The following is a 16,818-nucleotide window of genomic DNA, read 5'->3' as shown; positions in this document are numbered from 1 at the left end:
CTCATCGGAACAATCTTTGCACCTTAGAGATTCTTTAGCTATCGGATTCCTTTATGAAATTATATTGCGACCGTAATAATCGCGGAAAAGCGGGCAGCCGCGCCGTATCTATGAAAAAGCGAGGTAAAGGTTCCGAGGAAGGAAACGCATTCTGGAAGCTCCACTTTCCACCCACACTGAGAAAAAAAATTTATTTCGTCTAATTAAAATATCTAGTCCGATACGTTCAACTAAACATTAGTTGAATTAACTCTAATTCTTGATTAAAAATATTGACGATTGACACGAATGGATATCAACAACTAATATACAAATTTAGTCCGTACGACCAATTTTTTTTTCTCAGTGTACGAATCGGGGAACGATGTGCATCGGAGGAGGACATCGCTGATCTTGTGACGATCAAGTCCGCTAGTAGGAGCATACCGTTTAGTCGGCCCAAAACGTAGGGCCACCGGCGGGAGGAACGAGCCCGCGAAAGAAAGAGAAAAAGAGGGGAAGTCGAGAACGAGCCGGACATAACCCGTAGAACAGTCCAATTCAGATCGTGCTTCGCGCTGGGCGTTTTCGGCGCGCACGCATCATTCGCGCTCCGTTACGACTTGGGGAAGGATAGTATCATCCCCGGGATGATTGACGTTGATTTCGCGTCCGCGCTGTGGCCATCACGTTGATTGTCGTAGTCGTAGCAAGTGATTACGGTTGTTGCACTTCCCCGCGCATCTTCCTGCTTACCGTTCTTGTGAATGAGTCACAGTGATTCGCGCGCGCGTCGACGATTGCTCTTCCCGAGAGACGATACGCAAGCATGATCGTCGCGGCGAGAACGCATTCCTGGACGCGTTGCACCGAAGATTCGTGAGGCTGTAGTTACGGTGAGGGTGTTTCTTTCTTTTTTTCATTCCTTTGCGTATATTCGATGGGGCACAAAGCGATTTTATTTATCAATTGCGAATTAATTATTTGCTGGTAAATCACCGAAACGTTCGGAATATCGAAACGCGACGTCGAACTGTCGCTGCCAGTGGCATCGTGAAAGGCAAAGTTTTACGAGATATAAAAGTTGCAAGCTGCACGCACATCGTCTCCAGAGACCGTCAATATCGACGCCCGATCCTTGGATTATTCGTCGCCGGCAAAAATGCGCTTACATCATCGCGCCTGATTGAAATGGATCTGCGATGATGATCCGCGAGAAAAACATCGCGTTATTATTTTACCTCCATCGGCGAACGCGTCAACCTTTTCTTTCGCGGCTAGATTTCATTTTAAAACATATATTACGCGCGGACAACCTGTTATCTCAAGCTAGTCTCGGAGAGACATTGACCTCCAAATTAGTTTTCGCTGCGCCTCGGTCCAATTAGCTTGCGGTGATATATTAGCTATCTATATCTATCTAGCCTATATAGATTCCGAGTTCGCCATGACAGCTTCCTCAATAGCAAATATAGCCTTTATATATAGAAATAGGTAATAACGAAACGCGTATTACACTATACTGTTTTCCTAAAATAATGGACGGGGCAATTCAATTTGTACAATCCTTTCAACGTCCTTTCCTAAGGGGGGGATACGCGAATGAAACGAAATCAGAGCGAAATTACGTATTGTCTTGATAATCCACGCGAGTTATCTTTTACTGTTGAAACAGAGAACACACATCTCCCTCCTCCTTTTACTCGAACCGTTCTATTATCGTCGTCAAACGTATTTGCGCTTCTCACTCTGGCATTTTCATCGGGCTAACCAACCCTTTGGGTGCGCTTCCTCAGACGATTACTGCCGGGATTCATGCAAATATCTCTTCCTCCTTCACCTCTCGTTCCTATCTTCGGTCGAAGGCAGGATGCTGTGGCCCTAGCAGAGACGGCTACAGTATCGAACAATTTCTTTCCGAAGCAGTCTCTCCGCAGAATTTACTTTCTACGACTTTGACCCCTGTTCGTTTCCCAACTTTAATTTAGACGCGGCGATACTTTGTTCTTATTTACGTTTCAGTGTGAACCGTAATTCCGGTGTGAAGTATAAATTTTCGTTAATTGGGTAGATTGGCGAGCTTAATGAAAACGCACGTTTTTAATGGATACATCAGGAGCATCGCTGCATTCGGTGTCGCAAGCGTAGCTATAATGTATGAAAGAATTAAGACTAGGAACTCCCATCTATATCTGTACGATTAAATTGTCGCTCATATCCCCCATACGCGACTTCAATTTGGCCGTAATAACGGCGGCACTTCCTATGAAAGCGCTGGCGCGCTCTCAAAGCGCATTGAGCGTATCAAGCACGCGGCGCTGCTTACAATCGAATCGAATCGAAATAGGCCCCGTATTCCAGTAACGCATTAATAACGGTTTCCTTCCTGGAAAAGAGAGAAAAAGAAAGAAGAAGCCGACGACGACTTTCTCCTATTACCTATATCGCGTATATAAAAGGCGATTGCGCTTATTGCTAAAAGGCGCTCCACAAAAAATAGCATTCGCCGAATCAGACGCCGTTCGTGTTTTTTTCGTCGAGCCACGATACGCGCTTTTCATGTAGGAGACCTCCCCCTTCCGCCCTCTCCTCGTTTGCGTTAACTCGACATCACGACGGTCATCCTTTTCACTCGCCACCAGGCAATACCGTCGTCGGCCTTATCGCGTTCAACCATCCCCGTGACGAAGGCAAACGACGCTACTCGGACCACATCGCTCTCCTTTCTCTTTTCATTTCGCCCCGGAGTTGCCCAATTTTTCCTTCCTCGCAGAAGCTAGAATCGCCCCGCATTGCTCGGCCACGCAGGCCGGCTGCCATCGACGTATATATATATATATCGAGTTACGGTATCGCGCGATTACGGAAGCTTACACGTATTACGCGAATGCAGGATCGGAGCCGCGTCTATTTTTGTCCGCCTCGCGCGCTCGGTCGTTTTTTTTTTTTTTTGGCTTCAGCGAAATTTCCACGCGAATAAAGACGCCGGGTGCGAGTGAGAAAAATTCCGAGTGAGGGTGATACACGCGTGTCCAGTTATTATATATCTTTCTCAGGACGGAGTCAAAACAGAATTGCAGATATAGGCACCCTCTTTCCGTATATATTTTCGAGAACCAGATCGCGAGAGGAGGACCGGAGCTCTGTTTTTCGAACGCACGAATGCGATGACATAATACTGCCGCCATAAGAGCGCCGAATTACGACGCTCTGGCGGACGCGCGCGCACATTGCCCCACACACGCACACACGTTCGCGACCTACACTGCAACGCGCGCGCGCGCGCCCGCGCGTTCGTGCACACGCCCGTGTTGCAACGACGTATGTATATACCCGCGTGCGTGCGCAACGCGGGTATACGCGTGCGTGTATGCGCGGCTAAGGCGCGTGTGCGGCCCCGCCGCGACCTTGAGCCTCCCTCTTGGACCCCCCCTCTCCCTTTACCGATCAGCGTGCGTTTTGCCACCACGCGATGCCGCGGTCCCCACCTATTCCACCGCGATGCGTACATCTCCCTCCTCTTTTTCGGCCTCCTCCTCCTCCTCCACCTCTTCCTCCTCCTTCTTTACCTCCTCCTGCTCCTCTCTCTCCCCGCGCTCCTCCTTTCGCGCGGTTCCGGAGCCACGCAACTCTCTCGAGTCGAGGCGCCTCCAACGCCTAAATTTCCCCTCGCGCCTTCGCGCTTTTCGTGCCGCTGGTGGTTCTTAGCGATGGGCATCGATCGCGCTGCTCCGCTGATTTTGGATTCGAATTCGGGCACGCTATATGACTATACCGGGCTTAGCGTTCTCGATTACGTAGATAAGAAAGTAATGAATTTCGAGATGGCCGAGATGAACACGTCAAATTTCACTCGGAGTATGCAAATTGCCTTCGGACATCTGCGCGCACAAGCGCTTACCCAAGGTTGTCACGCTCGAAGATTCTTTTTCTACCGCACGATTGCCGTATGTGACGTTCTACTCCCGCGATGCGGCCCTGGTTATACATTGGACGGAGAACGCGGTGGGGACGCGTGATACCTTAGAAGCGTTAGGGTCCGGGGAAGGAGAGGATAATGTTCGAAAATGAGACGAACAAGATAGAACGTCGCAGCGCGCGCGCGCGCGCGCGCGTGCGAGAGAGCGAAAGAGTAAAAAAGTTCTTCAGCGCAGAAAGAGAAAGAGTGAGAAAAAAAATAGGAGGGGAGCACCGCGAGAGTCGAAACTTCTAGCCTTAAGCAACCGCTTGGCCGTTCCAGCGATCCCTACCCCTCCGAGAAAGCCGCCGAATCGTCAATTCCCCGCCCGTGGCCACCCACCCGGTGGCCCCCTTTCCCCCGGTGGTTCCGTGTTTTGCCGGGTGCCCGACTAGAGCACCGAAAATCCCCCCTTCCCACACGCTTCGTTTCGCGTAACCGCATTTGCATCGCCACCGATGACCCATATTCACACTCTTCTCGGCGATATACCAGCAGCGGCGGCGGTCCCTCAGTGTTGCGCTCTCCCTCGTCCCTCTCTCTCTCTTTCTCTCTCTCTCTCTCTCTCTCTCTCACTCTTCCTGGCTCCCTCTTGAACGTCCGTTCCCGTCCCCCTGTCGTCTCGCGGTACCGCGTTGCCGCCTCCTCGTTCCCTCTCGCTCGCGCCCGCGATTTTTCGGCTCCCGCGCGGCGGTGGACCCTCCCGCACGGCGACCGCGCGTACCCGGGCCCGGCCGCACCGCGACGACAGTCACGCGCGATTCGTTCATGTGCTGATGCGCGATGCAAGCCGGTGACTCGATTTCGGCCAGCAAGTGCGTATAGTCAGTCGTCTATTCAGTGCCCGCGCAACCGGTGCGTCATTGGTCCCGGAAACCGCGCACAGTTAGGATACTCGAGGATTCGGCTTTTCGCGCGCGATTTACGCACCCTCTTGGTGATACAACGCACAGTGGATACACGGCCCGGATTATGCGCCGCACGGAGCACACGTGCGTGCGGTGCCGAACTTCGTAACTTTCCTTTTGTCCTCTGTTCCGGCGTATACGCATACGCATACGGCGGCCGTGTCCATCCGGGACGCGAAACAGGGACCAAAGTGCATTTCGGAGTAGCGTCGCCGGTTGTCGTTGTTGTCGCCGTTACGTCGTTGCCGCCGAGATCCGTGAATGAAGTCGGAGCGGCTGTTCCGCGCCCGTGCGCGTTGACACGCCCCTGCCATCGGTAAGGTCTCTCCTCTTCGCGCGCTTGGCGTTCTTTATCGCGGGCGTCACGGAAATGCGGTGGAATTTTGACATGGCGCGGCCGGCATCGTGCGATCGCGCTTCGTGACTGCCGTGATAGGCGAACTCCGCGTCTCCGGCGAACTGGAATATTGTCCGTGCCCCGCGGCGTTCTCACCGCGTTTACGACGAAACCGCGCGTGCGAAACCGCGGCCGCTGGACCTTGTCCGATAGTTTCTCTGTCACGTAAACATATTACGTACGGAGCACCAGTGAATCGTAAGAGGTATGTCGCGATTGTGAGGTATCTGGTATCTCCAAGTTATCAACATCCAACATTCGCAGCTGGTGACGTTGGCCGTCACGATACGCCGCGATCTGTTATAATTCTTTCATGGATCGCGCGCGTTCATTCACGGAACGAGATTTTATTTCGATATAGCATACATTAACTCGGCAGTTGCATATACAATAGCGAATAATGTGTCGAGAAAATTTATGCGAAAATATGAATTTCTCGATACAAAATGCCTCCTCCATGTGTTTCAACTTTTGAAACATATTAGCAATTTTATCAAACTTTTAATCGATTTATATTTTTTTCGAAATTTTTAACTATATTTCGGCGAGAGAGAGAGAGAGAGAGAGAGAGAGAGAGAGAGAGAGAAAGAGAGATCTATGGATAACCCAAACTGCTTTCTGCGTAGCTGGACGAGCAATTGGGCACGAGCGCGATCAAGAAGGTAAATATCCATTGGAAGGTGGCTGCGAGAGGAGTGGTGAGGATCACGGAGTTGAGCCTAAGGGTGGCATCATGGACTCTCATCAGCAGCAGTTCTGCCTCAAGTGGAACAGTTTCGGCAGCAATCTAGCAACGACGTTCTCGAATTTATTCAAAAGCGAGAGTCTCACCGATGTCACCCTGTTCTGCGAGGGTAAGTTCCGTCACATGTGAAAACCTTATCCTTTCTCCTTACGATCTATACGCGTATCCTTTTCGACGAATGAGTTTCCCAGCGAAATAATTCTTCGACACGATTCAATAATAGAAAAACATTCTACGCGGGTCGAATCATGGAATATTCCGAGGAATTATTAGATGTAAAACAATCGTTGAATATTTCGAAGAATTTATTAGATGCAACGCGATAATAAGAGTAAAAGTTAGACTGAAGAATTCGGCCGGCTATTCCCAAGACCTTGACTCCTCGGTCTCACTTATGCAGGCAGAAGGTCGCTTGACAACGCGCAAAAAGAAGCGCGACTCCTTCGTCGAATTGCATTCGCTTCGTAATAATTCTGACGTCACACGCGTTGCACTTATCGATACATTTAAGTCGGATTTAAGCGACGAGAAAGTTTCGTGTTTTCTCGCGCGAGCATATAAAAGACAATTTCGAGCTTTCACTTTTTCGACATCACTTTCAAATGCCCGGGGAGCACCTGAAGGTTCTTTCACCGTTATCGCTCGATAGAACACACGGGCTCTCTCGTGACCGCGCGCGATCGGACGTGCTGACGCGCGTTGCAATTAATGCAGCACCGGCCATGTAATCGACGCTCATCAATTTAACATAGTGATATAAATTAATTCGATATTCAATTATTTCCCAATGTAAATGTCACGTACGTGTTACACAAATGGTGATCAAACGCGACGACGAGTTCTTGCGTCAATATCGCATATTGACTTCTTTTACATACCTAAGCCAAAAGAGACGGACTATAAAGCCATTTCTAACTCGTTTTCTAACGGACCGCCGCCGCGCCGTAACGATGATTGAATGAATAAGATATCCTTTTCTCTTTCTAAGCTAGCGGAATTTTAATGAGAAGCCGTGAGAAGTTCTATAAATTTACAGAATGTCCTTTATATAAGGTTCGACATAGTAGATGATCGTCAAAAATATAATAAACGGTTCACCTTTTGCCAGATATGAAATTTAATAGAAGAGATGTGATTCCTTGCGTGATTTACGCGACAATTTGCTGAAAAATATATTCACGAAAAAAAAAGGGAAATCGCGTAAATATTATTTGACTGGCGTAATAACAGGATGATCGTTTGAAGAATTAGCATAGCGTAATAGAAAACCGATGAGGAATTTCGCTTTCTTCATTTTGCGCTTTATAAAATCGCGTCCGACCAAACGCGAGTCGCGACTCCTTGCGCGAAAGGGCCGGCTATAACGGGCGCGTTGCATTCGCACGCTACCACTTCGTCGGCAAGTGGTACAAGTTCGCGACTGCATATAGGAAGTGCAGGGGATAAACGGTTGGACCCGGCCCCCTACCCTCGTTGGCCACCCAATCGGCGCGGCGGCGCGCAGAGTCAGTCGGCGCGAGTCTCTCGGTCGTCGTTGCACAACGTTGGCGTCCGAGTGCAACGCACACGCACACATGCACATGCACATGTACGTGCAAACGGCGCGAATTTCCGTGTGCGCCTTCCCCACCGACGCAGCGAATGCAACGGGCGCTCTTGCGGCCCGTTCGCGCGAAACCGCAGTTCGCACCGAGCAGCGATGCAACGCGCTCGTTTCAGGGTCGCGATCGCGCGGATTCTCTCGCTCGATCGATGTTTTCGAAAAGCAATTAGTGTCGAAATCTTTCGCGTAACGAGGTCTCGCGTTGCTTGGAATGCGATAAACGAGAATGCGTAATCGATGCTTTTAAAAGTGTAAACAGATCGTAGAAATCGATCAGTGTCGAGGAACTTTTCGTCATCTCGAAGTGATGTAAACACGTATTATGGTAATTTATGTTTTGTGTAATAAGCGTATATACACGCGGCGCAGATACGCGGTTTACGGCGAACACGGGGCGAATCGAAGGGTCGCGGCGACGTCAATAAAATTCGGAAGGACTTATCAGTGGAAGTGCGCGCGCGATAACGGCGCTATATGCCAGTACGTGAAAGCCATCAGAGATATATTCGCCTCTTTATCGTTCGCGCTGAATAAACAAGAATGTGCAACTTTCGGCAAACGTTCCTTACGCCCCGCTTTTCGACGCGACCGACTAATGCAGGACGTATACATATGCGCGCGGGTGCGATAACGCCGTGTGTATATTTAAAGATTCCTCAGTGTTCCTCTAAAGAGCGCGGCGCGCGTCAAGTCGAGAGCGTTCCGATCGATCGACTAATCTTCATCGCATACGAGGACCATAGAATTGGTCAAGTTAATTGACCAGTTGGCACACCACTTGCCGCGCGAGTCTTTTTTTTTTCCTCGTCACGGTCTTCGTAGTTATTTAGCGATCGATGGAGTGGCATCGTCAGCTTCTCGATATTCCGGTTACGGTCCGAACTTCCAGATGCAGTTGCGACGACCGCGTTGTTCGGATTTGAAGAGATTTAATAACATTGAAATGTAAGTGATATTCTTTATCAGTATATGTTTTCAGAACACGTGTCGCGTCTTTCTCTTGTTATTGTTATTACATTTCCTGGACTTGAGTATAAAAGCACAAGATTTTATATTAAGAGAAATTCGGTCTATCACTTTTATAACCGTCACTTATTTACACGCTATTATTCATTCCTCTTAATTGATAAGGATAAACGGCCTTAATGGAGCACGTGCAATCATAATCGGCAAAACATCGGACGGGCTAAACACTGCGTCGAGTAAACTAATTTATCACGTACTGGTCTCTGATATCTATCCGACATACAAACCGGATAAGTATACCGCATAAGAGCGATAGTACTATCTCTTGCAGTTAGGCCGTAAATGAACGAACTTATAGCGAGGCCAGTCAAGTAGCAAGCCTACCTCTGTAATTTTCCTATCTGTTGTTGTTGCAATTTGTCTTGTATTGTAAAACAAGCGTTCGTCAAAAATCTGGTTATGTCAGGCGATTCGCATTGACAAGAAATTGAGATAATTAAAAAAATGTATCCGCTGTGCCCTCCCCTTCTCTCCCCTCCTCTCTCGCATTCTCTCTTTCTCTTTCTCGCTGGACTATTTTTCTCAGATGACAGGCGAATGAACGATCAAAGTCTGTTGAAATCGAACGAAGCTAAAGTTCATGGATATCGATTCGCGATAACCCGCCGGGGATCGCCCTCCACTTTCGAGGGTCGCACTTCCGAGACTCCCCTGATGACGTTCGGCGTCGATATTAATTCCACCGCGTATGCAACCGGCATGCTGTTGCCGCCCGGAGACGACCCGTTATATACAATCCTCGTCTAACGCTTTCACCTTGCGTTGCGAGCCGCGTGCGTGTCCCGACTTACGAAAAACCGCGACTGTGCGTTTGGAGAGAGCGAGAACGAGGCGGAACCGGGGAAAGGAGCGAAAATCGATGTGAGGAGTCCCTTCGATCTTCAAATACCTTCCTTCATATTGTAGAGTAAATCGAAGTAATATGTTATTTCTCATACGCGATAAAAAAAATTAACATTTGGATCTCCGTGTTCGATACTACTTTGAGAAACGCACGTTGCTGAAACACGTAAGATACGAAACTGTAAGTTTCTCTCTCAAAAGGCCAAAGGGTGGAAATTTGAAAGGAAGCTCGGCGAGTGGGAAGGGTTCAAGGACGAGAGTCAGTCGGGGGACATAGGGAAAGGAGCGGTGCGTCAAATCGTAGCGTCACGAAGAAGCAATGTTGGGCAATTGCCGAGGGCTTTGTGGGCGCGCGCGCGCACGCGCGCCAGTGTGCGCACCCCGCAAGTGCGTGTATGTTTCTCGTAGGAAGCCCGAAAAGTAGGTCTTGGTTACAGTTAGATCTAACCGTCCTCTCTCTCTCTCTCTCTCTCTCTCTCTCTCTCTCTCTCTCTCTCTCTCTCTCTCTCTCTCTCTCTCTCTCTCTCTCTCTCTCTCCCCCCCCTCCCCTCTTTTCGTGCTCGTCTCGATGCACACAAGACGGTGACACGGGCTGTAACGCACCGTGCCGGTAAAAATGTTGACTATAGCCGCGTGCGTGCGAGCTCGGCGTTTCTCCTTGGAAACCACCGCGGTTCTCGATCGTGATTGAGATCGCGCGTACGCTCGGAATTCACGAAAGAAGCGATATCCCCCAGAGATGCGAGAGATAGAAGGTAATCTCTGCGAGCCATCGATCGATCGGTTGGATCTCTTTTCCGCAAGGACGGCACGTTAAATTGTTTTGTGATATCGATTTGCAACTAACACACGACATATCTTTTTTTATCAGAAATAATCTTATATAAATAGATAAATGCTCTCACACACACACATACGCATACAATTCTATTTTTTCCACGCGTGTGTTTGAAATATTGCAAAGAGCCGTGTTTTTAAAGATTGTATCAGTCTCAAGTTTGATCGTGTTGTAGGAAAATCGTATATAGAGTAAATTAAAGCAAAAAAAAATAGCAAATTAAACATTACATTAGCGGAAGCGTTCTCCTGCGATAGCTTCACATCACGACAAGAATTTCGTCAAAACATTCGGGCGCGAGTGCGCCTCGCGCGCGGCGTATTGTTTGTCGAGGTATTAGCACGTACGCGGCACCCTAAATTGGCGCTAACAATAAGAGCAGGAAACGCAAAAGTCGGAAGTAGTACACACCGGTGTATCGGAAAGAGGAGGGCAATCGCCTATACATGCTCATTAGCGTGTTATTTCTCATAAATCGACGTCACCGAGCGATTATATACCCACGTTCCATCGATCCGAGATGGACATTACCGTGGCAGGAAAGCTACTCCAAGGTAATCGCGTTCGTTTCCCCCGAAACGCGGGATATCGATCGAGAGCGTCGATAGGCGCCAATTGGCCCTGGGCACTATTCGGCCGCGCGGATCGGCACGTGGTGCCGTGTGCGTAAGTGCGTGAGTGCGTGCGTGCGTGCGTGCGTTCTCGCCCGTGCATGGGTGTCCATGACTCGCCGCGATATCTAACGAACTTTAGCAAGCAGCACGTTGAATTTAGGGCCAAGGAGCCATATATCTGTCTCCATATAATGTATACGTCTATCACACATGCGCTGGAACACGCGCGCGCGCGCGTGTGTGTGTGTGTGTGTGTGTGTGTGCGCGTGGTGACTTTGGCGTTAGGCAAAGGCACGCGTGCTGTTTCGCAAGTAGCTTAACCGTTTGGAATCCCTGTCGGAAAGATCATGGCGGCCATAGCCCATACGAACGACCCGCGTACATATGCAAACGACGCGACGGCGTGATTTGTCGTCGGTTTTGAATTAGAATTCCGGCGCATAACTCACGCACGAGCGCTGCGTTCGCTCGTCCATGCGTGCCGCGCATCGCTCGCTCGTCGTTACGGTACATCCGTGGCGTGCTGCAAAGTGACACGTGGAACATTAGAAACGGCACACATATATGTACTGTTCGTTCTTTCGGTCGTATTTGAACGCGGATGTCCTCGTATTTATCGTCCTAAGTGCGAGAAGCCACACTGCTCTGTAAAATATTACGATCCCCGCACGTGTCACGGTTTTACTTCAAATATCACACTTATCTAACGTTGCCTAGGTAACAATATTAGATCAAAGAGTTTCCGCGAGAGAGTTTTCGAGGCTTCCCCATGAAACTGTTTACCATTTTTGCGCGTTATGATTTGCTAGAATTTGTCATTACTTTGCAGCAATGAATTATTACTCTTTTAATTATGTGATTATTTATCAACACAATCGAATAATTCAGTATTGGAAGAAAAATTAAAATTTGTAGCACATTTATAGCATTTATATAAATCTATAAAATATTTTAAAAAGATTTATTCACATCTTTAATATTAAAATTTGTTGAAATTTATGCGATTATATTCTTTTGACTATAAAGTAAAAAATTTAAATAAAATGCGAAATGTGGAAGTTTTAAAATTGTTTCATACACTCATTTTTTTAGACATCCATTCGTGTTGTGAATACGTGTAGTTTTCTGGGTCAGTAGACCTAGTGCAGCGCGATAAGGTAGTGCTCTCATTTTTTTTTCGAGTAACGCGTTATCTGGGCGAGTCAAACAGGTCGGGGGGAATTAGGCCGTACTTGCTCTTCACGGCACGGTTGAATGTTGCAACCCGAACAGAAACCGCGTGAAGGCGACACGCATTGGTGCGTGTCCGGTGTTCGCACCTGCGTGCATTATACATGGGATTAAGCATTTCGTGAATCGATAACAGCCGGATGGCCCGAGCCCGACTTACATTCGTGCAAGCCATGCATCCGGCACGATATCGCGAGATACTTAATATTGCATCCGCCTGCGGATACTGTCTGCGGTCGCATGACGGATATGGCTGCCGAGAAAAATCCCAATTACATCGATTTGGTTTTGAAGCTTGTGACAAACGTCGGAAGCGAAATTACAGTGCATGTCGATAAGCAGAGCGAAAACTGTAAAGCGGATAGATAATGGAAGAATGCATGGAATGGGGCACCTGGGATCAGGTGCAACATAAAAGTTTCTGATATTACGCAATACTCGTATATATATAACAAACTATAAAGATTCCTACGAGAAATCCAAGTGGTATAAATAACGCGAGATCGTAAAAGTCTGTATTTATTTCTAGTAGCAACAACTCACGGTCCAGCACTAAATTTGACATACCAATTGTGTTTCTCGCTCTTCTGGTTTTCTATGCTTCCGCATGAATGAGACATGACATTGAATGCGTCAGTAACCTAGGTAAAGCACAATGCGCAGTGCTGATATACTGGGCGATAGGAAACGCGTCGGGCGAAAATGTTACCGAGAGATTTTATCATTCTCTCGAAAGTGAATCACGTGCCGTGTGTGCAATTCAAATTTTTCACGAGGTATGCCGCTACCCTCGATATACCGCAACGATGTTTCGAAGGTGTTCCAGTCTTATATAGACGTCCGTTCCCGTAACGTCTATATAAGTATTTTAAGACACAATTATATAAAGATAAGAACAATTTCGCGTGCTGAAATAAGATGAAGAGTGGAGCCGCGATACCCCGTCAAAGTCTCGGGGTTAACTCGCGGTTCATTTCGGAATAATCGAGCTCGTTAATATCGCTCTATCTCGCGCGGGGACCTCGGAGCTATCTCGCTATCTCGGGCGAGCCGATCCGAGGCACTTCTATCGCGCGCCGATGTTATTCCGGCGTACGCGTCATCGCGCGTCGGCGGAATGCAAGGCGAAGCCGGTGGTACGGAGCGTATAGTAATAGTAATTCGAGAGTCTCGATGTGTGACCGAAGGCCCCCCTCCGAGGGGGATAACCCGAAGCGAAGAAGGAAGAGAAGTTGGAGCTGTGTACGGAGTGAACGAACGCGCACGAGCGTCACTACGCCGCGCCGCTCGCAAAACTCCATCCGCGCTCGTGGCAAAAGTACACTTCCTGGAGTCAAGGTTAGCTGGCTAGCGCGTGCTCTGATGCAACAGGATACCGGCCATTGACTTCGGCCGCCTAGGGTCATCCTCCCCTCGTCCTCGTCCTCGCGTTCCTGCGCCGTTACGCGAAACCTCGTCCCTCTCGCGGCTCACTGTGGGTGAATGCACCAAGTGAACGACCGATTGAAAGAAGACACGCGATTTAACGGAGGAGAACCAGTTATATAAGTGCTCAACATCGATGGACACTAATTGACGTTTATCGGAAACGACTCGATGTTAGAAAAAATTAAAATAAAAAGACGCAGTTGAAATTACGCTGTACGAGCAAGAAAATATGTATACATATATATAGATCCCAGGTTAATGACTACCGATCGGGCATTCACTTGATATACGTATCCTCTTCTAAGTAGCTGGCCTTCTAGCCGGGTGGTCGGTGATCCTCTCGGCCGAACTACGTGGCCTTCTCCGTTGCTATTTCTATTACAAACATGTAATCCGGCCGTTAAACGCGGAACTCGGTAGAACGGTGGAACTGCGCGGCGATTCATCGCGGGCTTTGTTACGCTATGAAGAGACGAAAACGTGCCAAAACGCGAGAGATCGTTGCGAGAAAGAGAGGCACGCGGCCGAAATCTTATCTCATTCGGTATTCTGCTATCGCGAAAAAAAAATGCCATGTATCACTCGGATCGCTTCGCGAAGCGTTAGCAGCTTAAAACCGGTTTTTTAAGTGTCCCCGGTTTTAAAACAACTCGGTCGTTCTAATCGTTAGACCATTATGATGCAATTCGCGTGTCACCGTGCTCTCTCTCTCTCTCTCTCTCTCTCTCTCTCTCTCTCAATTTCGTGCCTGTATTTCGTCACGACGTCACACTTTAATCGCATTCGAGCCAATCCGCAGGGAAAAGTCAACAACGTTAGACGCATGGAGGTGCGACGTCAAGGCCTAGTTGTTCGTTAGTATTACAAGACGAGCGCAGAGTTACGAAATCGCGACAACTTCACGATAGCATCGTGGCGGCTTATCAGATTATTAGACTTATTAGAGGCTTGCGGGTCTGCGTTAATTTTCGCGGAAGAGGGCCGAGGCGGCGCGACGCCGAGAGAGGCGCGGAATCGAAAGGAATCGATGCTCCGCGCGCGATAACGCTCTCGCGACGGTTGTAATAACATCGGGCGACGTGAGAAACGAATATGCATACATTACGCGAGTCGTGCGTAAGAAGTTTGCGGGCACGCGCGCTGATAAATCCCCCGGATCGAACTCGAAATCGTTCATCGAAAATGGGTCAACGACATCGGCGAATATTACGCAACGCGCGCGGTAACGTGCTACGTGCATTTACACGCTCGGGCGACGGATGTGCGCGCGATGCGCGAGCGAATGCTCATGACCGTGAATTAGACGAATGACCGGAATTAGAAGCGCTTTGTACTCGACGCTCGTGTGCGTATATGTGTATAGTATTATTCACCATTCGTGTGTTCCGCACGATGCGCTCCTCGCCAAGTATCATCTTCCGCGGTACAAGAGCAAAGAAGGCGAACATATAATTATCCAATATAGTTACATTTTACATTCGGAAGACGATTACTTCAGAAGATAATACCTTAATTGAGAAAAGAATGTGTTTCATTATCTTTTGAGTTAATTGAATGGTATATTCTTTGAAAGAATTCTTGATGTACTGAATTAGGATGCGTTCTCATGCGCCTTTCTTCCGGTGACGATTTCTCACGAAATCGGATCCTCTCTCGCATGAATTTTCGTAGAACAAAGATTGCGCGCGCACGGCGCAGTGTCCAAAGCTGGGACTGCTGGGAGAGGAGCCGCGCGTGATTTAACATTCACGGACAAAGCCGGCGGGCGTCTATTTTCCGCGTCCCCAGCGCTCTTCCTACGCTCGGGACGCGCGTATATGTCACACGCCATACATATACACACGTACACAACACGCGTACTCGCCGATTTATCGCGGGGGCAACCTCGAGATTCACGGTCGTCTCTCCACGTGTCGTTTCTTGCCCGTTCGCCGCGATGCGTGTGTGGTGCGCGCGGTTCCTTCTCTCCCCCTCGCGGATCCCTCACAGTCCCCCATATCTTTTTTTTTTCTCTCGGCACCGCTTTTCGCCGTGCTGTGTGCACCGAACTTGGGCTATGTGCGAAGAAGACGGCCTTGGTCTCACGCGGCCATTGGCCGGGCCTAGAGAAAGCTTCAACCACGATTGGCCTGTCAATTTTTCGTACGGGCGAAGCTGAAACGAGCTGAGCCGAGCCGAGCCGAGCCGAAACGGCAAAACATATATTCGCTCGCTAGCCGCTAGCACACTCTGCATTGTCGACTTTGACGGGGCATTGACCGTCGTTCCCTTCCCTTGGCCGCCTTCCTCCATATTAGAGTTTTTGTCTCTGCTCTAATCAAATCGACGACCGCTCTTATCTACTCGCGAAAGGATCCCGCGAGCGCACCGCGCTATCGATATCCCGCGGCAATCGGGGAGACGGAACTTTGCGCTTTGTGATTTTTCGACCCGATCGTGCGATCGAGAGGACTCGTAATATTTTCTTTTTTTGATACGAAAAGTCAATCGATGCCGAAAGATCCCCATTTTATCCAAGATTAGAAATCTCTTCTATGACGTTAAGCGTCGTCTACAATGGCAGCATGGCAGGAGTATGCAGTAAGACGTAAGCAGTAAGCTATATTGACCAACCACAGTCGATTATTCTTGAATTGTAAAAATCCCATTAGTCAATAACTTACTCGTTACGTCTTACCGTATACTCCTGCCGCCATTGTAGACGACGCTTCACATTTATTATATTTGTTATGCCGAGTTAGTCCTAGGGAGAGGGAGGAGGAATTTGATCCCTCCCTCCCCTATAGTATTAAGTTCATTTTTCTGAAGCTGTCTTTTGATAAATATCGCGGTAACTTTTCAGACATTATCGGTCGCTGACATCGCGATTGACATTGAGTCAAGCCGTAATTGCCGGGCTTCACTCACGTTATGTATTACACGCATGCGGTCACGGTGCACGTACACGAGGCTCCGAATTATTATTGCGTAGTAGGAGAACGATGACCGTCGTAAGAGGCTTCGCCGAAAACCCTAACTCCCAAAGAGCTCTACCGGCTGGCCTTGGAATATGAATAGATTGCCCGCGAAGAGTGCATTGCACTGTTACGTAACTACGCACGTTTTATTTGCAAGTTTCGTGAGCCGGTAGTCACGCCGCCGGCAATCCTCATTATTAAACCCTCACGTAATCCCGTCGAAATGGCAATATTTGCAATCTCGATTAACGTAAGCAGTGTATAAATAGTGCGGATGGTAACATAGGCAATA

The 16,818-nt window shown here is 48.7% G+C and overlaps 1 protein-coding gene across 5 annotated transcripts in view; it reads left to right on the top strand.

Annotated features, from left to right (window-relative positions):
- The window catches only part of Chinmo (Chronologically inappropriate morphogenesis), a 53,994-nt gene that overhangs the window by 9,034 nt on the left and 28,142 nt on the right, over positions 1–16,818 (top strand). For 4 of the 5 annotated variants that reach the window (XM_077399540.1, XM_077399537.1, XM_077399542.1 and 1 more), the window contains exon 2: positions 5,869–6,096. In XM_077399540.1, the coding sequence (XP_077255666.1) occupies positions 5,976–6,096 (121 nt within the window). In that variant the 5' untranslated portion in view covers positions 5,869–5,975. Of the gene's footprint in view, positions 1–5,321; positions 5,448–5,868; positions 6,097–16,818 lie in introns of those variants that run through there. The other variant, XM_077399541.1, reaches the window with a different exon arrangement.

Source organism: Temnothorax americanus, unplaced genomic scaffold (assembly GCF_048541705.1).
Source record: "Temnothorax americanus isolate GAGA-0224 unplaced genomic scaffold, ASM4854170v1 Scaffold13, whole genome shotgun sequence".
Lineage (NCBI taxonomy): Eukaryota > Metazoa > Arthropoda > Insecta > Hymenoptera > Formicidae > Temnothorax > Temnothorax americanus.
Note: the sequence above shows the minus strand (reverse complement) of the source record. Positions and strands in the feature narration are given on the sequence as shown.